Below are 22,934 nucleotides of genomic sequence, written 5' to 3'. Positions count from 1 at the left end.
CCCATTGCTTGCTTGTACACTGAGCCTACAGCTCCACCTCTTCAAAGACTGTTCTATTAATCTAACCTACTGAGAGCTATTCATACTGCTTATGGTTTCTTATTTTTAAATCCTCACAAAAATGATTTGCTGCCCTCAAGTTAGGAATTTAAAGGAAAATTAAATTAAGGCTGCCTAGGTAATGAAAGCATCTTTAGATTTGATAGATAGAGACCATCAAAGCAAAAAGGCTGTATCCCTGGAAAGATTTCTGATTTTGTTTAGTGCTGGGGGGAGTTCATATTGCTAGTATATCACGGAGCATAAGGCCTTAAATTCATACGCTTATGCTTCATGAATTCCTTAATTTTCAAAGTTCATTATTTTTTAGGTCATAAATTAAGAGAGTTCTAACTCAGACATTTTCATCAGGCCTATGGCATTGGGATCATAGTGTTGTATAGTCTTGCTGACAGATGGATTAAAGAAAGAAACGTCTGAATTTTTCTTGCATGTCATGAAATGTAAGCCTAGTATTTGTTACTGTGATGTATATGTTATATTGCTGCCTATCTGGTATGACACAGGTATACCACTCTATTGTATCTACCTCTGTTGAGCTCTGGAGCTTTCTGAACTAGAGCTTAAAAAAAAAAATAAAATAAATCCAATAAAATACCATGGTCCCGGTTTTCAGTTTGTACAGCTCTCAAAAAAAGTAACTGATGTCACCTAAAACATTTATACAAGTCTCTGAAGAAAGGAATTTATTATTTGTAATCTCAAAATAGTTAAAAAATAGAAAAGAAAAAAAAAGCCAGATCTTTGTGTTTTGTATGTGCGTAGAAAAATGTATGCCTTTTGTTTATCTCTCATTTCTTCTGTCTTTAGGTTTTCCAAATGAGCCTGCTGCTGTCATTGCCCTTAACACTACTAAGGAATGGTTAAGCAAGAATCACAATGAGGTATGGAATAAAATACAAATTTCCTAAATATCTGTTTAAGGTTGTGGTCTTTGACTCTAAAACTGTGAAAAGGGTAAACATAGGCTTGAGGCTTGAAGCCTTTTCTTATTTGTTATTTAGTCTTAAGACCAATGGAATCAGGTCAGGACAATAAAGCCAGGGGAAGGTTGTTATATTTAAAAGCTACACTGGAAGGGAAATGCCTTTGTTTGAATCCGTACTGTGCGTTTCCTGTGCATTGTAATCTTTCCTGGCAAAGTAAAAGACTCTTCTCTTCCTAAGCTGTTTCTGAGCGTCAGAGTTTTTGTGTAATAATGAAGAGATTGTTGGAAAGGAAATGTATATAGCAGTTGTCAGTGGAAAAAGCCACCAAAGGTCAATGAATGTGTTCCAGAGGTCACTTTACAGTAAAGACCTGTATGATAGTATTTTCTATTTTTGTTCATATTTTTTTTTTTTCTCACAGTTAAGTGTTCATTTTCCTTCGAACACTGACTAAATATGTGTTTCTACTGTGCATTTTTACAGGACTTGTCTTCTTCCAGTGACAACGTAATAGTGATTATTTTTACAAGAGAAAAATATATTTTCAACAGAATGATTTCCGTATCTCCCCATTCTAGTTTTTGTCTATCTCTGGTTTGAGCTCTTAGCAGGCTGATAGTTCCTAGTGTTGAATTGGAGAAATGCAACCACGAAGTGTCAGAACGAATAAAATAATCATGTCTTAAATGGAAGATATGCCTGTTTCCTTATGATGACAGCTAGCAGATTTCAGACAGCTGGAGTTGTTCAGTATTCTTGTCTGAAAATATTTAACAAAGCATCCAGTGGGAAGGCAGTGGTTACAGGAACATAATTAGAAGTATTTTTCTTCTAGCAATGTATTCAGGGGATCTTCCTGTCACAAGAATTGATATGTGAGGGTATGAATTCAGCAGTCTTGTGTAGTTTGTTTTGGTTTGGTTTATACCAGCTTTAAATTGAAAGGAATCACTATGTTGAGATTTGAACGGAAGGTTGGTGTTTTCAAGCCTGACACTATGGAAAGGAGTGTATATATGTTTGGACACTGGATCTCGGTAGCTTGCTGTGACTTAGAAATCTGAGCAGTGAAGGAGGAAATTTGGATGGACAGACTTTGTTAACACTATAGGTGCCCAGGTATCAACCACCTAGCTCTAGGATAATGATTTTGGGAATCTAGTCCGGTTTTAAGTAATTTTAACATTTAAGTGTAACACTAGAACTTCTACATTTGCTCTGCTTTGCTGTCTTTGTTGTATCTTTACTGCATAATTTAAAAGATAAAAGGGTTTTTTGGCTTCAGAAGTAAGCTTGTCTTCCTCAGAAACTGAGTATGTCTTGTATGTACAACCTTAATTGCTCTTCTCTTAGTGACATCAAAAGAAATTTCATTTGGAAGACTGCCTATCGGATATGTAGAAGTTTTCTTGATGGAAACTTTCCTAAAGTATTTTCTCAATGGTTCAGACATACCTTCTTAGCTATATGATTATTTCACTTTCAGTATGCACTTTGAGTCTTCTCTTTTTCTACCTTTTTCTGCTTCTGGCCTGGAAACTCCTATATGCACTCTGTGCCACCTTCCTCTCTTTTTCTTTTGGTTAGTGCGTTGCTTACACATTTTTCTGGTTCCCTCTGTATACTTTGCTCAAGCTCCTCCTCTTTTCTTTAGAAACCTCCAGCTCTGTTTGGGAAGATGACTTGAGGTTCACAGCAGATAGTTACTGAAATGAGTGTTTTTCTGAGTTAAAATAATTTTCTAAGTATTTTGACTTGGGTTTGCAAAACTTTGTGTTGTAGCTGTGGTCCTCACAGATCAGCATAAACTATAAACACTGAATACATAAGATTCCCCCCCTTTTCCTGCCTGTAACAAATTCCCCTCTAATTCATGGACTTCTTGGCTGCCTATATCTAGACCTTCTGTCTTGCTTCCTTCAAACTCCAATTTAATCTAAGTTATTTTTTGATAAGTAGTTGTAGTCTACATTGGGCAGGGAAAGGATCCTAGGCTGGCCCTGACTACAAAACAATTGTTTAAAATTATCCTACTGAGCTTGCATCACAGTTATTTTTTGAATGTAAAGTAGTATAGCTAATAGTTATTACGTGTGTGCTAACACCCTGAATCCCAAACTCACCAAGCTGAGTGCTCATGCTGTTTGATGCATTTGAAGATGTACATGTGATGCATTTGATGCAGTTGTTAGAGAAATGTTGAATAAAACAGTTCAGAGCTGATTCTCAAGAGCTTTGGTGAATTTTTGAAGGAAGTGGAGTACTAGATTTCAGTCAAGATACGTTTTGATGGTCCATTTATCCATAGCTTTGTACTTTCTTCTACAAAGCTTTCCCTTTTTATAAGTATTTTATGCAATCCACTGGTTTGAATTTTAGGCTTTGGCATACTGCTAGCATGTTTTACATGTTATAAATAGGTTAGCAGCAAAGTAAAAATACCCAGCAAATCTGTTGAAGGTAGTGGTAACTTGGGGAGTGGAAGGGGTCTTTGAGAAGCACACACTTGACTGGTTGCTGCGGTTGCTTGCAGCTAGCAAGGTAAGCACGGTTCATTTGGTTTGAATGAACTGGCCTAGCTCTGTGCCATGTGTCAATCTGATCTCTTCTATGTTGTGTATGCTTACTCCCTTGGATTGGATTTTGGGCTCTGAGTAATAACACCATACACCACCCAGGCTTCACCCAAAAGTATCTCATTGTGCAGCAAAGGAAATGAAAGGGACTTTCTGCATCTCCACAATATACTCTCCTCTTACTGCAGATTACCATGTGATATAGTCCTTTTTATAAACTTCTGTCATAAAAGTAGAGCAACTCCCAGTACACACACTGGATATTTCAATTCACATGCTCTAGTCCAGGACCAAAACCTCTAACAAGGGCAGCTTTTCAGAGTGCTGCCCATGTTTCACTCCTGTTATCTCTAACCAGAACCGCTCCTCTGACACTGGCTGCACTGTCAAAATGAGTCAGTGTGTCCTGCTGACTCCTGGATGAAAGAGGCTTCCTGCACTTGGCTGTGCCAGAGTTCAATGAATCAAAGTCAGCTTCTTCCCTTCATTCCTTCTTGTGCAATCTGCCTTGTCTTTGAGAAATCCTGTCCAGGTTCTGCTTCTTTAGCAGTCCTAAAGATATTTTGGCAGTGAGTTATCGCCCAGCAGTGTCTGGTACTGGTTGCCCTAAGATCTCAAACTCTTTGAGGTTAGAATGCAAATTGATTAAATGAAGTGAAGAAATTTCAGTTCAAGATAGAGACCAAAATTATAGCCTTCTTACTAGGAAATTTGCCTACATAAAAATACACTTGGCAAAAACAGGTGAGTGGGATTGAAACCAGACAAATTTTTAAGTCTTTTGTTATGCTTTACAGCAGCAGTTTCTTATCAGTCTTCCTGCATCCCAGGAAACTGTGACAAATTTGTGAAAGATAAGGCAATATTGTTATTTTCTCCTCTCAACCTTCCTGTAGTACTTATCTCCTTTGATGCTATAATGAAGATTCTATCCACGCTGATATTAATTCAAAATGTAAGTAAATCTTTAGGTATATTCCTTAGTCAGCCTGAGGGCTTGGAAGTACAACCTAAATTACTCCATTCTTGCAAGCTGTATTAGAGTCCTACCAAGTTCCCTGTCATAGTATTTACAAGAAAAGTGATTTACATTTAATAAAAGGTTTTCTTATCCAAGTCCATTGTTGTGCTTGACCCCTCAGGTGTTTGCATAAAACTTATTAGCATGCTTAACTCCAGTGTCCCTCAGATGAATGTCTCATTACCATGCAAATGGAGTTAGCTACTTTTTGAGGTTAATTGTTACAAAGCAATACAGAGAGAGATCTATTATAATTTACTGAACATGGAACACCAGCTAGGCAGGGCATCAGCCATCATTAGTCTAGCAACCTAAAACTTAACTACATGAAGTCCACTAGGGAAAAACAACAGTCTTGTAAGTAATGGTTTGTACGTAATAAGTGGTTTGGTTGTATGTAACACACAGCACTGCTCTGGTCTTGAAATGCAACTCTTTGATTCTGTGATTCTTAGTCAAACTAATTTCTGGCTGTGTTTTACACTAAGGTCTGCTGACTGGCAGCCAGAGGACAAATCTAGTTAAGAAGCTGGTAAATGGTGTTATACTTTAAGCATAGAAATCCCTTGGAGCAAGCTCACAAGGATGGCCACAGTCAGCAGTACTGGGTTCATTTACTGCAGACCACCTAGGCTATCTCTTTAACAAACTGCATTTTCACATTTCACAAAGTGCTTTAAAGGCTTAATAGAATTCTTCAGTGCACAAAGTAGAATTGGATCCCATCCTTTAGAAAATTATGCACTGGGATTTGTTTTAAATGTGCTGTTTTACAGCTGTTTTAACAGTTCAGAATGTTTCTTTCTGGGATAATTTGAGATATTGTCACATGGTTTCCCATAATGATACCACAGAAGAATTCTGACACCTTTAAATACTGGACTGACTGTATTTTTGGGGGAGGTGGGGAGAGGGTTATGTTTGGTCTTTTTGTGGTATCTTTGAACATTTGCAGTGTTAGAAACTGTTACTTGCTTTTACTTCACTACCACACCATGTCTCTCAAAAAGGTGCAAAAAAAGAAAATGCTCTGTATATGCCTTACATTATGTCACTGACATGAAAAGCCTCAGGACTTTTTCACTGCTCAAGAAGACTTTAATTTAACAGCACATTTAGTTCAAAGTATTGTTCTTTCTCTTGCACAGTATCTAACAACATCTATTACACCCCACTAGAACAACCACCAGGGAAGTGCTGTTGCAATATATGTTCCATTGAAATAACTGATGCAGATTAACAGCACATAGATGGAAAATAAATCAACGCATTCCTGATTCCTTTTCATTAGAATCCCTAGTGAAGAGATTTTTTTTTTTTTCTCATTTTGCCTGAAGTACATGATATTTAGGTTCTGTATTTCAGCAAGTAGTTATGCATCATCCCACTGCCAAAAAAAAAAAAAAAAAAAAAAAATTTACATTTCCAGCAAAACAGGATGAGCAAAATCCTGGTGCAGTTGAAAATAGTGGAACTCTGTTTTCATGAGTCAGGGGCAGGAACAAGTTTGCTCTTGCTATAGTCTTCATGACAAAAATTTTCAGGAGGAAACACCTGCTTTGTCCAGTTAGGCACACCACAACATGGATGCTGTGCTCCTGTGCTTTGTTTCGTACTGGGCTTCATCCAGATTACAGTGATATATTCCACCACTGATGTAGAGTGAGAATTTCATTCCTGTGCACATTCCCTTATGAACTTGTGCTTTGGTGGTGTGCAGGGACTGGGCTGGCTTTGCCTCACCAGAAGGAGCTGTGGGTGGATGAGAGGATGGGGAGCTGAGGAAACTCTCTCTGAATGGGGACTGTGGATGTGACTGAAAGGACTTTTGTCCTGCTGATAAAAGCTGTGTGAGCAATTGAGTTTCTAAGGATGGGAAGGGCGTGTAGGAATTCGAGGAGAGGAAGATCTGTGATGAGAAAGCAGAGGTCCAGGGATTATGCTCTTTTCCTTGTCCTCATGGAGCTCATCACCCTGACTGCAAGCAGCTGTCTCCTTGACAAGAAAAGGAGTAGGACAGTGAGGGAGCAGTTTCCTCAATTGTAATAAGCAGCTGAGAGGTTTAGCAGGACTTCAATGAGATACACTCTACGTTGGCCACCCTGGCCTAAGCCTGTTTAAAACCTCTCAGCTCAGAAGAGTTGCTGAAACAAAAAGAGCACTGGTATTATGTGCCCAAGGGAGAACAGAACCAGTGCATGGGCTAGCAGATAGGGCACAGGAGCCACAGGAGATATGTATGCCAGGCAGGATAACCTGACCAGCTAAAATGGTGCTGGCTACTGGTGCCTAGTTTGAATAGAGGCAGACGTTCTGCTGGAAGGACAGACAGACCAAAGGGAGTTGCCACTGCTTTCTATGACACAAGGCAGGGTAGTGGGGCTGTGCCCCAGTGAGCTTTTAAAAGCACTGGAGCTTTATTTTGGGGTAAACTATCATGATCACAACTTGGTACCATGTGCAGCTCTCTGCACGGAAGAACAGTGACCAGTGGCATCCGTTTGGGTGCCACCTTAGTCTGGCAGTATCTGTGCTGTGCAGTGCTATGTTACAGGCATGTACCTAGGAGGTGTAATTCAGCAGGGTAGGACCATGTCTCTCCCTTCAAAATCAGGACAGGCAGCTAACAAGAAGTTGATTTTACCTCCTGAGGCTGTGAAAACATCAGGGCAACCCAATTTCAGTATTTCTGCAAACTGCTTGCCTGGAAGATAATTTTATTATTAATTTTTTTAAATCGTATTTCCCCCTCTGGTGGTCTCAGCAACCTGATTTTGGCTCTTTGTTCTTCAGAGACAATTAAACAAAGTGGCATCTTGAGGTCTTTATCTCTACAGAAGAATGCAGATGGAGACAGTGTGTCTTGGAAAGTGTTGTCTGATGCAGATTCCTTTAATGTAAACTCAGTTTATATTCCCTGAGGCACAGCAACTAACTTTATACATTTATTCCAAAAAGAAGTGGAATAGTAGCTAACTGACAATATTTAATTAATGAAAGCAAATATTTTTTAAAAAATATAAAAATAATGCAAACAACTTCCCCTAAGATAGTATTACTTTTGTTTCTGCTTGGGTAGTTTTCATGCTTACAGTTGACAACAAAACTATGCCTAATTTTGAAAAAAATGTATGTATTTATGCCTAAGGTGATATCTTTTATGACGAGTTTGGGCCTGCAGTGACATGTATTTATTTTAAAGTATATTTATTACTCTGAAATAAAGCTCTGAAAATACAGGTTTCAATTGAAGCCACTGACAGCTCCTCAAGGACAATAAGGGTGCTGATAAAAATTCAGTCGGCTATTTTGGTAGCTCTTATATGCCAGTATCATTTGATTAACATAATCTCCTCCCCTCCCCCAGCACCATTCTCTGGGGTAGGTTAAAAAATGATCTCCTTTCTATTTCTACATTCTAATTAGGTGGTAATCATATGCTGCTCTGATTGAAATGAAAATCAGCCATCATGCCACTGTCATCTAGCTGAAGTCGAGGAAAAAATGCTTTTCAACTTGTACAAAAGTAAAATGATTTACTGGCTCTGTGTAGCTGCTCTCTCCCTGGGCTCAAAGACATTCAGTGCTCTCCCAAAAGCCCAAACCTAACTATCATCCCAACAGACAAGTCATTTTCTGAACTGATAAGTAAGCTGCCAAGGCAGTGATGCTTTCTTACACGTTCTTCAGACTGCTATTCAGGTAGAAGCCTGATAAAGTAAGACAGACAAAGCCTGTATTCATTACGCATGATACTTTATTTATTAAACTTAAAAAGCTTTTGTTATTTTTGATACAGCTATTGAGTGAAAAGCAGGAAGGCATCCCTCTTGGAAATAAACATTGGAACTCCTGGTTGCTGTGAATGTCCCACGTGACCAATGTCCTCTGTGACTCAGTTGTGACCCAAATGAAAAATGGAAGGGAGAGGTGTTGGAAACATGGCTTTCTGTCACCATTTTCCCCTAAAATTTTTGAGGATCAAGGAAGTCCAGTAGTCATTAGTTCAGGGTTGAGATTTTATTTTTTGCTTCTTTAAATATTCCTCCTGATTTCTTTATGTTTGGAAGGGCCAGGGTACTGTAGTGAGCTGTGTGAGAAGACCTTATTTCTTCCCTGTTACTTCTGGCATGACATATCATTGTAATGTCCCTCTATTCCAGTATTGCTTTTCAGCCAGAAGTCCCCATAGTTTCAACCAGCTTGTCAAATAACCCCAGTGCAGAAGATGTTCAGCCTTTGCCTTGGAGAGATTCAGTTGTTGTTGCCCTTCTGGACACTCATTTTTTAAAATAGGCTTGTGCTCCTCACCCCATGGGTACATAGGAATAAATAGACAAATAAATGAGGAAGAGCAATCCATGTAGCTCTGTTGAGACACGTGGGTAAAATACTTCATGAGTAACAAGAAATTTATGTTACAAACTCTGTTTTCTTTCTGAGGTCTTTATATTAATAAATCTGCTGTGATATACACTTTGCTGTACTTTTATGCCTGACTGAACTGTATCTGTGGATTGCAGCTGGATCTTAGCAGGAATTCAGCTGAGATTGGGTAAGGTTTGCCTTTGGCTCTATGGAAGTTTTCAAGGAGGCCCCCATCATGAAGTCAGAGTTTTGGGAAACTCACAGTGGAAGCTGCCTGTTGAGGATGGGCATGTCCAGGCAGTCACCAGAAGTGGATAAAGCAAGTGGCCAGCTGAAGTCTGTCCCTGATGCCACTCAAGCCTCATCAGAGTGCTGGATGAAACCAAAGGAAGGATCCCTTTAGTGCAGCCTCTGGCAGGATGCCTGCTGCCCAGCCTCCTGCTCCAGAGCCTGCAAAGGATGTCTTTGATTTGGGGGTTTCCTTCAGCTACAAGGTTTTTGGTTCTCTGAATTGGCACGTGGGTGATGTTGTTGTTCATCAGTCTTTGCAGACAAGAAATGTCTGTCCTTATGACCTGGGCCTCTCCAAGTGCCCTGGAGGTGCTTTAGCTCTGCAGCCCAGCATGTGCTGGAGGTACACGCTGTTGGGGCGGGTGGCTGCCAGCCGAGGGCTGTGTGATGCAGTGCTGAGTGAAGCCTCTCTGCTGGCATGAGCAGTGGCCCTTCCACACAAGCCAAGAGCACATGCTTTGTTTTTCTGGCACTTTCCTGGCATCCAGCAGTGCGTATGATGTCTGCTTTTTGGTGTTCTGTTTCCAATAAACTCACGTGGCTGTTTTGCTTATGGAAAGCTGCCGCTTCTCTTCAGTTTAAATTCAGTTCTTTTGCCTACAGTTTTTTCCCAAAGTAGGATGTCCAGCATGTCATGTGAGGGTCAAATAATAATAAAATATAAAAATTTATTAGGGAAATCTCATACTGGAGCAAGCATGAGCTCACCGTACGAGGGATCAAACTGGTACGATCCAAATAAGTATGAAGGGGAATGATTTCTCTAGTTTGTCTTCCCATCTGAGATTTTATCTGGCCAACTGCTACCATCATCTCCAAGCATGTTAGCCATCAACAGCAGCTTGTAATCAAACCTCTACAATATGAAACCTGTGTGTATTCTTACAGTTGAGTGCATTCCCTCTGAGGAACACAACTGAGTTTATTGCTGCTAGACTTAACATACAGTTTGAGATAGATGATTCTGACATTTAATAGGTTAGGAGATTTTGGCCACGTACTTTGTAGGTTCTATATCGTACTGTATTCCTGGGAAGGTGAAAAATGGATCTGCCTATTATATATGAAAAGACAGAACAGATGAGAAGAGCACTGTGTATGTGGGGAGCACTGACAATAGGAACCTGTGGAAGCATGAGAATGATGTTGGGCTTTCAAGATAAAATACCTGATAAGACAGAACAACTTGTTTAAATTCAACTGTGAGTATGGTTTAAGTGTGTGTATTTTCATCCTTCGTAGACTTCAGGAAAGATTCTGTGATTCTTTCGTTTATTTGGGTTTAATGAAAAATGGAAAAGAAATTAGGCGAGCTATGAAGTTCTTAAGCAAGAAAAAACTGCTTCCTGAGAAGAATTGTTAAACAGAGACTGTAAAAAGAGTTGCTCAGGTTATCACGTTGCTCCCAACCTGATCTCTCATGTGATAATAGAGTGAAGGTTAATTTTTACTAGCATAGGCTGTTTACAGGTACTAAATCTAAATTTGGTTAATTTTTTGAAGTCTTGTATTCTCTTTTTACAGTAAAAAAAAATAATAAAAAAGGATTAATGTACTTTGGCATTAGTAGCATAACTGGAAAATGATCAGTTGTTAAGAAGACAAATACTGGCTGGGGGTTAAAGCAGAATAAAGTAGGTTTAAAAGCAGTATAATTTTACAGTTGAAATGAAAGCCATGATGGCACAAAGCACAGATTTGACTTGCAATTATGCTCTGTAAATCATAGAATGACAGAATGGTTTGGGTTGGAAGGGACCTTAAAGATCATCTAGTTCCAACCCTCCGGCATGGGCAAGAACATGTCCCATTAGACGAGGTTGCTCCAAGTCCCATCCAACCTGACACTGAACACTTCCAGGTGTGGATCATCCATGGCTTCTCTGGGCAACCTGTGCCAGTGTCTCACCACCCTCATAATGGAAGAATTTATTCCTAACGTCTAGCCTAAACCTATTGCCCATATCTCTCTACTTCGTTGTCTGTCTTCATCCTGATTCAGGAGTGCATTTCAATGTTAACAGGACTGAATTCAGGCTGCTTTTCTGGACCAGAGGTACTGAACTTCTCTGAGCCACTATATTTGTCTTTGAAGTTAGACTGAAAACAGCAGATGCTAATAGACTCCTATGCTCTTTAGTACTCCAGTTGGAAATAAAATCAAAGAAACCTCTGCTACATGTTTATTCACATGATTGGGATACTGTAAATGCAAAGAGAGAGGGGTCTTTCTGATTTCTCCTTCTTGGGTAATTCATGAACCAATCTTGAAATGTCACAGATTTGATGAGGTGTGAGGAAGAAATTTTCAAATTTTCTATTCATTTCTGGGCTCTTCCATCTAGCTTTTCTACATGCTTACAAGGGATTGTGTATTTAAACTTCAGTCCACCTACATGTTCTCAGGTTGGAGGAAAGGGATTTATATATCTTTCAGCCTCTTCTGCTAGAAATTCCGTCTTTCGTTTAAAATCCCATTGGGTTTTGTAAGCCAAAAGGTTAAAAATCGTAGTTTTCTATTTGCATATTCATAGTTTTAGACTTGAGTTGAGATGTTAGCATATATCTGTTGTTTATTGCTAAAAGACAGCGTATTTGATTAATTTCATTAGTCCTTTTTACTTTTGCCCTGTTTTGCAAGAGTACGTATCAAATGTCTTTTTCATGGGTGGAAGAAGTCTTTGAACTTGTACTGCTGCTTTTTGTTTTGAAGTGAATGCAAACCTTGCCCTAATATGAAAGAAACTTATCACGTAGCACTATGAATCCCCTGAATTTAATCTTGATACCCATCAGATGATCCTCTCTCCCCTGTGGACATTTAAACAAACATCTTCCTTTGGGGACTGCCTACTAATAATATACGGTCTGTATGATGATAACCTCATGATGGGGGAATGTTTCAAAAGGCATAATAGGCATTACATGCTTTAGTCCTGTTGACTTTCACTGTGACTCTGGTGCCTCGCTGTGCTATGTTCCCTGTTAAAATCTCTCCCTACAGACACCATATAAAGTTCATTAATATTTACAAAGCAAATATACTTCCTTTCAGACATCTGAGGCACAACTGTCCTTGATTTTTGTTGGATTATATGAACATTGATACAGCTTTATATAGCATACATGCAATATGTAATTTATATGCATAATTATCTTTGTAGAATACTCTAGGCATTTTTTTTCCAAAGTGATTTTTATTGGGCATAACATGAAAGAATGAAATCTCATTGTAAGTACAGGCTGCTTATGCAGGTATGCTCCTCAGGATGGGCTCTGAACCTTCATGGGAATTTGGAAAGTGCCTGGCATGCCATTAATACTGAAGCTCCTTTTAGCCAGGTGGAGTTGTGTATATAAGAAACTGCAGATGATCAAAGATACTTGTGCTTCTGTAGACGAACACTAGTCCTCAAAACTCTCCTATATTTTAGTGGAGAGAGTATTTTTGCAGAGAAGGAATTTTTGCATCACAGTTGCTAATGAGGAAGGGCAAGCATGAGTATCTTTAATGATGGCAGTGTTAGGGTTTGTTACAGGGGGTAGATTAAAAGGCTGAGTTCAAGTGCAAGTATTTACAGAAAATATAGTTATATTTTTACTAGTGCTTGGTTTGTTGTGAACATGGTGTTTCAGCTTCTGCAAGACTCCTTTGAGACACATGTACGTGAGGGACAATCCCATCACACTCATTTTATAGCCATGCTATTACAAAAATAAATCTAGCTTGTATGGTGGCTCCAAATAGCAGAAGCTGAGAGGGAAGTAAGTAACTAAGATTTTTCAGAGACTATTAAAAGAATAAAGAATTCTTTACAGGCAGATAATAACAACTGCCAATGTTGCTTCAGTGCCAGATTGCTCAGTGAACTGATTTCCAAGTAAATGTTCAGTGACCTGCCTGCTGGCAACTTATGATCACCATCCATGTTTTGTATGTGGTAAAAAGAGATCCTGCTGCTGTCCAGTGAGTTAAAGTTTGGCAAAAGAGGACAGATGTCAAGCCATGGATAGTCATGAGAGCTTATGTTTTTGCCCTTTGATAGCACTGGGAATAAGCAGGAGCAAGGTAGGCTTACACTGTCTTTTAGCTAGAGCATTGGAGGAACTTTGTGTGAAGTGCTGGGAAGCTGTCTGATCGGTTTCTTAGTTCCCAGATAGCCTAGTTGAAAGGTCTGCAACAGACCTTAAAAGTGCAGCATTAGCTACTGGGCTTTCTGAAGCTTGCTGGTGGAAAAAATGGATTTTGGATGTCCTACATATTGAGAACAGTTGCATAGAGTAAAAATGAATTCCTGATACAGTGATCTGACAGGTTCAGTACATCTTGCTCTCCCCTCATCGGTACCTTCTTTCCCTTTGCAATTTTTCCCCTTAAATCATCCCTGTTCTGCCCCTCGTGTGAGTGGTGAACTTGTTTCTTTATATTCTACTCTATTGCCTGGGCATTTTAACTGAGCTCTTCGGATCAGGAGAGACGAAGCAAAGACTAGACCTCTGCTCTGGGTCTATCTGGTGTGTTGCAGCTGTTGTTTTTAGGTAGGGATTTCAAGTCCAGCTGCTCTTGTCCAGCTGTGGGAAGTGGCAGGTTGAATCCATTACTTGACATGCACATTCTCTGTTGGCAGGATTCTCAAGAACCTGATGAGGGCACAAATGATTTTACTTGCTAGTGCAAAAGGAAGTTACAGTTGGGTATAGCACTTAATATGCAATTAGGAAGGCATTCTTTTTTTTTTTTTTTCTTTCCAAGTACTTTTTTCCAGTTATTTTTAGATTTGAATTGTCTGAGTAGTTGAATATTTTCTTTCTGAAAGGAGGGGGGGAGCAGTATTTTTTTCTGCTTTGATTTTTCCTCCTGCAGGGACACCAAAGAAGCACAGACAGCTGTTATTTAAAACAAAATTTAACATGAAATGCCATCAAGCCATTTACTATCTCTGAACTATCACTCAGCAGTCCTGTTTTTTAATGATGTATTGTTTGTTATACCACTCAAACTTATATTTGTTTAGAAAACTAATGAGATTTGAACATAATTAGAGTGTATCTCTGCAAACAGTCTTTATGTGCCATCTAAGGTATTTTGGTAATCTACTGTTTTTGCTGCCCGAGGTCATGTCACTGCTGGGCAGGATGCAGGAAAGGGTTGAACCGTGTTGGGCTGTGGATGTCTTGAGATGTCAGCATTATCAGAAATGACAACGTTTTTGAGTGAAGGAAGAGAGCTATGGCAAATCACCTTCAGCTTTTGGCCCCACCGTTGAGGCTGCCAACAAGGGAGTCAATTTGTGTCAACTCCTGGAGCATTTTTTGTGATGGAGACGTGTGCCACTTTGGAACTAGATCGAGACAGTCAGTGCACCTCACACAGGCCACCAAGCAGCCCCAGCCACTATCTGCTTTCAGGTGTGTGCCACCTGGAAGGTGTTTGACCTAATGATGTACAGCCAAAAAAAGCTCTATATTTTATAATATCCATATTTATATCCATATCTATATTTTATAATGTCACACACCAGGTTTCTGCTAGCTGGATTAGCACCCATGTGAGTGATTTTCTATACAGTAATTTAGCACTGCTACCTTTTTTACAGATTATTTTCTTCAAAATTCTCTTGAAAGTGGTTTTTAAGGAAAGTTTAGTGTTTAATGAAAACAACTGTGAATGTAAAGCCATAATTTACAAAGCTTCATCACATGAAAATATATGAGAATTAAAGGGGTTTGCTGGCTGGGTGGCCTCTGTGGGCTGTTGCTAAGAGAGGTCAAATTGGATCTGTGAACTTAACAACACCACTAATTAACGTGATGGGAAAATTTTAGGAAATGCAATATAATTATTCATAGAACTGGGTCATAATTTCTTTTTCAGATAGTTTTTCTAGCATGTTGCCACACCACAGTGCTTTCTATTAATAATGAAGACATTTTGGAGAAATGGTATTAGCAGCTGGTTAACTGTAGTTAATTGACATTATGGTATTCCAGTACATTCTGTCAAGAACTCTTGTGAATGGCTTAAAGGCTTCTAGGGAGAAATGAAATGGAGAAAACCAAAGAGAAGTTATTTTAGCTGGACAGTTCTCATACTCTGTATATCTTGATTCTAGGAGGCAGTTTATTAAAATATGTGGAGGATTTTGATTTAGAAAATAATGAACTTAATAAATTTTGTCTGTGGGAATAGCACATAAGCTCCTGTAGAAGTAGGGCAGTGCACTGAGCTTTAGGAGTCTTTTAAGATCTGAGTGACTAAATTATATAAATCCTTTACTTACGGATTTAATCCAGGTTACTTTGTTAAAAATTCAAGTAATGAATTGACAAGGAATTTAAGAGATGAACCGTATATGTAACTGAGGGATGCTAATTACTGTCTCCTCCCCCACCCCCCTCTGAATTTAACAGAGCTAAAAATGAATGCATCTTTGTTTTGAGAATGAGGACTGAAGGAGAGACAGAGTGAAGCTGGGGAGGTTACTTAGCAAGGCTTTCACCTCCAGGTCACTGATTCAAATCCAGACCATTTTGTTCACGTCTGAGAGCTTTTTGGCCTTTGCACTAGTCTGGCCTGTGTAGAATGAAGTGGAGAAATGTGGCTTTGGTCCCTATCACAACTGACGAGACTCTAGTTGTACTCATGAACATTATGTATTTGAAGAGTCTGATTCTGCAGTCACTGCACCCAGCTGGAGATTTTACTTTTCTCTCCAGAGTAGCTGGGATTAGGCACAAAATAGAAAACAGCAGACTCTGGTACTGATAGTTTCGAATGTTCATGAACGCAAAAAGGAATTTCTTCTTAGATGTGCTTTTTGAAGGAAATGGAAAGTGAGTACTTCAAAGGAACTAAGCTATTTGATCATGAAACATTTTATTCTGCAGTTAATTACTTAAAATAGGCTGAACTGAGATAGAGCTCTTAGTGACTTTTTTGCTGTGTGCATAATTAGATATACAGAGCTGTTTCCTTAGCTAGTTTCAGTCTGCTTAGCTCTATTTAAGTCAATTTTCATCAACTGAGAAGCTGGATCCTGGAATTTGTGGAACCGTTGAAGGTTTATTATACCAGAGTAACACACAGCCAAGTTGTGTACCCTAAGGGAATTTAGTCCGAGGTGTATAAAGTAAGAAAAATTATAGCATGTTCATTTTTGAAGTAATGATGGGATAATCTCAACCTTCAGCACTTTTATTTGACGCTTGTTAGAACTTAACAGCAGTTGGATATAGAAGTAAAGAACTACCATGATATTTTGGTATGTCCTGGCAATTGGGAAGGAAACTTGTTGTGAGAGATTTTGGTGTTTGCAGGCTGTGATCAGAAGGCAAAAAAATAACAGGCATGGGAAAGTTTGTCAGAGGGAGGAAAAAAAAGACTGACCTCTAGAAAATAATTTATCACTGAATTAACAGAGGAACAAAACAGTTAATGAAGAAACTGTAGCTGATAATGAACAACCAGGATACAGTAGCAGCACTCTGAATGCTCATATTTTCTATTCTTTCAGAAGTGCTTTACATTTGACAAATACAAAAAGTCACCATATGCAAGCTTCCAGAATCTGATTTCAAAATCTGACACTAAAATTAACAGCATTCCCATGTTAGCCACTTCTGAAATTATTTAAGAAAGCAAAGCAAGCCAGCATGATGCTGGGTTGCATCAACAACAGCATCACCAGCAGACACAAAGAAGTCATCACCCTGTATTCAGAGCTTGTTAGACTTGGAGAATTGTGTCTGGTTTTGGTCCCCACTGTACAAAAAAGATGTGGACAGGCTGGAGAGGGTCCAGAGAAGAGCCATGAGGATGATCAGAGAACTAGAACACCCGCCATAGGAGGAGAGGCTGAGAAAAAAGAGACTGTTCAACCTTGAGAAGGCTTAAGAGAGACCTTATTACAATGTTCCAGTACTTAAAGGGCAGCTACAAAGAAGATGGAGACTCTCTGTTTACAGAGAGTCACATGGACAAGAGGAGGGGCAGTGGGCACAAGTTGCTCCTGAAAATACTCTGGAATTCAAAAGTGAAATTTTTCACTATGAGGACAGTCAGACATTGGAATGGTTTCCCAGGGGAAGTAGTGGATTCCCCCACTTTGGAAAGTTGTCTCATCTTGATGGTGTGCTGAGGCATATCATCTAAACAGTAGTATTAGAAGAGTTGGAGCAGATGATCCTTGAGCTCCCTTCCTACCTGACATTCTGTGCTTCTAATGTAACTTTCATAACTATTTACCACACATTCCTCTGCGGTAACAATGCAGTTTAGTTTAGAAGTTTGATACAACCAGTGATTAATGAAGTTACATTCGTTTACCTCAGAAAGAATTCTGCATTGACAAGATGGTTTGCCTCACTGTAATTATTTCTGTATTGGCCTTATTTGCATCACAGGCTTTTCACTGCATCTTCATCTAACATATTAAATCCTTCTTGCTCATGCATGAATCTGGACAGCTGGATGCCACTAATGGGGCAGCTAGTGATACCCAGTGGTCTATAATCAACATTCTGTTGCCACACATTAGTATCACACTGCATGCCTAAAAGGACCAAAAATTTGATTTGTGGAGTAACAGCTCATTAGGGATGATTAACAAAAAGATGAGGGGGTGGTGGGTTTTGTGTAGCTCTGATTCCATCCTTTGAGAATTCAGCAAAGAGTGACATATCTGATCTATCAGTGTGAACAAACATAGATGAACCATTTTCTAAATGTCTTTATCTCTAATTATTTCTCAAAGGCTGCTTAAAACCCTACACATTTAATAAGATTTAAATGAAAATGGGTAGAAATCATCATAAAACTGTGACAAGGTATGTCTGTTTATTTTAAACAAAACATTTTTGCTTTTCTGCCGTGTCAAGACAGTACAAGATGCCATGATAAATATATAAAAATTATTGTATTACTAAATGTACCATAAATGCCCTGCTAAATACAATAGTCTCCCACATACCGAGGTTGATCTGTAGCCTGTAAAGAGAAACAGATCATTTGGGATGCAGAATGAGATACCCTGAAAAAACTGAAGTTGCGACTGGTAATCTTCAATTGTTTAAGTGTAAACTGATGATACCTGCATAATAACTCAATTTCTTCAAACTGCTCCTTATGTATCCTCACTAATGGTATGCAGGACTGTTTCCAGTTTGCATTTTCTTCATTAATACTTATTTTCATTAAAAAACACACCACCAAAACCCCCCAAACCAAAACCATCCTTCCCCCCCCCCCAAAAAACCCAACACAAAACGTCAACTCCAAAACCCCCATCAAAAGTCTGAGTGACTCCAGCAGATCCTCTGTGTGTATTCCTCATCCCCCACCCGGGGGACCACAGTATTTTTTTCTGTTGATTTGTTGTTGTTGTGCTGCAGATCAGCCAAGAGAGCAAACAGTTATTTCTGCTCTTACTTCTTTTCCTGAGGTGTAATTTTGAATAGAAAGCACTGATCATCCTTGCTGACTGTATCCAGCTGTTATCAGTGTTACAGGAATCATTTGGCCGGCAAGTGGCCTTTTCTGGCATTTTGACTGTGTTCACCTTATTTCAGATTCTTGACAACCCAGGCTAAGATTGGATGTAAACAGCAGTTTGAGAGGGCAAACAGTATGGCATTTCCTTGTTTTGGTAATGCCATGAGTCCAGGCATGGTGTCTGTTTACCAGAAGTTACTTTTAATTTTGTTTTTTGACAACAGAAAATGGGGTGGAATATAGTTGTTTCTGGAAAAGACCCATCTAGAAAGGGTTAAAAAATAAACAAGAAAAAAAATTTTGTCATAAGTATCAAAATATTATACAAAAATATAATTCCTTCTGTCATCCTTCCACTGGCAACTACTAAAAAAGGCAAAATGTTTGCTTTAAAAATTGAGATGTGAAATATTAGTGGCTGCACTCTCAGTAATAAACCACAAAGTGAGGTGAGTGAGCTGTTGATGCTCTTGTGGAGTGACTACGGGCAGAGAAACCTAATGCAATCAGAGTGTACATAAATAGCCCACTAATGTACAAACTGCTTCAGTTCCTCATTGTAGTGGACATTGTTAAGGTAATTACTGTATGCTTCATGACTTGCTATTCTCTTGTGCTGTTATATAAACCAATGCAATCGAACTAATATGGTTTTAGTGACAATTTTCATCTCTTCTTTACAAAAGGGGTTTATCACAGAAGGCAGTCTTATTAAAGACTTGTCACTTCAGAGATCTGGTGACAATAAATGCTTGGCTGTTCATTTACTGGTGGGTTGTGTTTCAGCTAAAAACAAAAGCAATGGAGGAAGTGGCATGTAGGTTATCTAGCTTGGTGCCTTGGCTAGGTCTGTTCTTGTCATTTTGCTTCAAATCATGTCAAGTTGGACTTAAAACAATGTCTTCAGGACATTTTGTTCAACCTTTGAAACTTCAGGAGGTGCCACTGTAACAATGTGAAATGCATTTCAAGATCCAAGTGGAAATTTATTCTTGACCTAAGTCTTTGTTTACATCTTGTCTCTTTGCTAATGATTTGTTTGATTAATTGAGAAGCTGAATGTAAAATTAGAAGCTGAGAATGTGGTTCTGTGTGTCAGCAACAGTATGCTCTTTTCCTGCCCCCTGTTTCTAGTGCAGCTTGGAAATACTTAGTATGTTGAGAGTTGTGGATCATCAGCCAGGGGCTGTGTGCTACTGAGATGGCTTCAGTGGTGAAAAAAAGTTTTTTTCAGTGGTGTACAGAAGTGTTTTCTGAGAACTCAGTTACTTTGCTAGATTCACTCTGAAAAAAGAGTCCTTAATACTTCATAGATGTCTACATAGGTTTTGTGCTTACATCTAAAGAGTTAAGATTGATGACTTGTGACTATGTCGTCAAATATACTTTTTTTTTCAAAAAGAAGAAAAAACACCTATTTTTATACTGATAAAGAAAAATATTAAAAAACATGGAGTTGTATCAAGAAAACACCAGAAAAGTGAACTTATGTCTTTTCCAGATGATTACAAATAATCAGCTATCTGTAATTTCCATTACAAACATATTTCAGCATTTTTGTGGGCACGTGGTTCTTTCAACTATTGACTGAGCTTGTCATGTGGAAGTAGAAATACGAGGATGTTGACTTTGGAAGGAAACAAATTTAGTGTAATTGAAGCTCCTGTGAAAATCATGCTGGTGAAAGCATACAAATGATTGCATGACTGTGGTTTGAGTGACTTGTATACAGCATAGTAAACATTGGAGCTCATCTTGATCTTAGCAAGACTGAAACAGTTGCCATAAATATATTACATTAGCATTTTTTTTGATGATTTATTAGTGCATTAATCATAATCTGATTTATCTATGTGATGTTAGTATAATCTTTTGGACTGAACTGACCCAGTCTGCAATAATGATATGACTGTATACTCCATCATTATAGTACCAGTCATGTACAAGATTGGTGACTTTATAAAATACTTGTCAATAAATTTTGCAGATCATATTTTTTTCTGGGACAATAAGAATCAATCAAACAGTGCTAACTGGTTAGTCTTCAAGTACCAGTTCTATACGTATGTTTGAATAATTGGAGAAATGACAGGAGCAAACAGAAAAGACTATAAATAATACAATATTAAAAGGTAATTATTCCTATGGCTCTTTTGTTCCATAAATGTCATTATCTGTGTTTTCTGAAGTCAGTGATATTCAGTTGTTATTTAGAATACAGTAGATATTAGAGTAGATATACAGTAGAATAGAGAGGTCACAGGCTTGTTCACAGTGGTCCACATTGGTGATTTAGTAAAACCTTTTGGGAAGGGAGTAGGAGGCCTACAATTTTGGGTGTGTTTGGATGAACACACACAGATACACAATTTCTTTTTGTTTTACTAAGCCTCTGGGTAATGGATTTGAGATCTTAGGTCTGATTATTGGCAAAACACCTACAAGTTTTTGCATCTTAAATGGGGAAAAAAAAGCCCAACAACCAAATATATGATGTGCACTCCGTGACAAGAACTTTAATGCTTAAAAGAAGACAGACTTAGCAAATTAGATCAAAAGGTACTTTCTGGAATTTAGGATCCTAATAGCAATTTGTATCTTCAGAATGAAAGTTGAAGAACATGAGGTACTGTTTATTATTGCAATTATAAGCACAACAAAAATAACAACAGGCAACAAGTTTATTAAGGCAGGGCTGCCAAAGTGCTCCATGTGAGGACTCCTTCTATTTGTCAGCAGTTCTTTTTTCAGAAGCATTTTGTTTTGATGAACAAATTCAGCACATGAACACTAACGGATTTGCATACGGCAAAACAGTAGTGACTGTCAGTTGTTGATAAAGATGCATCGCTGTCTGGTTTTGTTATTCCTCATGAACGTGGAGGTAAACTGGGAGCACGTAAGCTTTTTATCTCTTCCACATGGGTTGTTTTTACTGTACAATGACAACACTGCAAGACTGGGTACTCATTTCTCATTTTGTGAAACAATGAAAAGAGTCAATTAGTTCCAGTCCTTCAGAGGCTGGTCTTCTGTAAGTATATTTAAAAAACAAAGAAAATGACTACATATTAAAGGACTCAAAGGCTTTTCTGCAGTGTTTTCCTGTACCTCCCTCCCCTCCCATTTCCCTTATATAAGTAAAGAAACAAAGCAGCAGCTTTCTGATATTCTTCATGAACATTAATTGTATTACTATCGCCAGCTTCCAGGACTAGGAGATTATGAGGAATGTATTAACCATTTTGGCTTTTTGAAAATGCTTCATTATTAATATGGTTAAGTAGGAGTACTGGGTCAGCATGTGAGGGACAGTATACATCAAGAGTGTTCATTTGATTTAGAAATAAATATTTTATTTCATAAAGCACTCCTTAATTACTTATGGGCAAATATAGTTGGGGAGCATGTAGTGGTGAGGTCTTTATTTCAGAACTTCCTTTCCTGATTTTGAATTAGAAGTTATTTTGGGGAACAAACTTTGATTCGTGCAGCACAAAATCATGATTTTAGTTTATTGATTCTCTAGTCTAAATATTTTTTTATGTAGGACAATATACTTTCAACAATTTGCAGCAGCAACACTTGCATAATAAAAAGCTTTAAAAAATGTGTTAGTTGTAAGGGACCTAAATGCTATCTCCTTCCTGAAGAAATCTTAAATTAAGTCCTCTTGTACTGTTACTATTATGGAAGGATGGCACAACAAATGTGTAACTAATTGTCCATTCAGAATTCTAATTTAATTAGTATACCATCTTTTATAGAAGTGACACAGAAAATATTTCTAGCAGATGCCCATTTAAAATCCTACTTAGAAACCAAGCTTTACCATGAAAAAACATGATGTTGCATGTGTCTTTCTGAGTCACATCAAAGCTCTCTGGAGTTATGTTGACAGAGAAGCTATTTAAATTTAGATGTACACAATCCATGTGTTGTAACAGAAAAGTAAGTTTTCCAGACACTGGAAGAATTTCACTTAAATTTTGACGGTAGAATAGAATATTCAAAAGAATAGTTTTTACTACACAAATGAAGATTTCTCACCACTAACGTGTGATTACAACATTGGTGCTGCTTCCCAGCTCATGTCAGTGAAGCTTGGAAGCTTTATTATACATCAAGACCTGGCCCTATGCGTCATGTAATGCATAGCCCATACTAGGCTCCTATACCCTGTCTATATCTCCGCAGTT

The 22,934-nt window shown here is 38.4% G+C and overlaps 1 protein-coding gene across 10 annotated transcripts in view; it reads left to right on the top strand.

Moving 5' to 3' along the window:
- Positions 1 to 22,934, top strand: part of MACROD2 (mono-ADP ribosylhydrolase 2) — an 870,286-nt gene that overhangs the window by 612,031 nt on the left and 235,321 nt on the right. For all 10 annotated transcript variants that reach the window (XM_071740242.1, XM_071740249.1, XM_071740246.1 and 7 more), the window contains one exon: positions 871 to 944. In XM_071740242.1, the coding sequence (XP_071596343.1) occupies positions 871 to 944 (74 nt within the window). The remainder of the gene's footprint in view (positions 1 to 870; positions 945 to 22,934) is intronic.

The sequence above is a fragment of the Heliangelus exortis genome, chromosome 3 (genome assembly GCF_036169615.1).
Source record: "Heliangelus exortis chromosome 3, bHelExo1.hap1, whole genome shotgun sequence".
NCBI lineage: Eukaryota > Metazoa > Chordata > Aves > Apodiformes > Trochilidae > Heliangelus > Heliangelus exortis.
The sequence above is the reverse complement of the archived record's forward strand: the minus strand, read 5'-3'. Positions and strand labels throughout refer to the sequence as shown.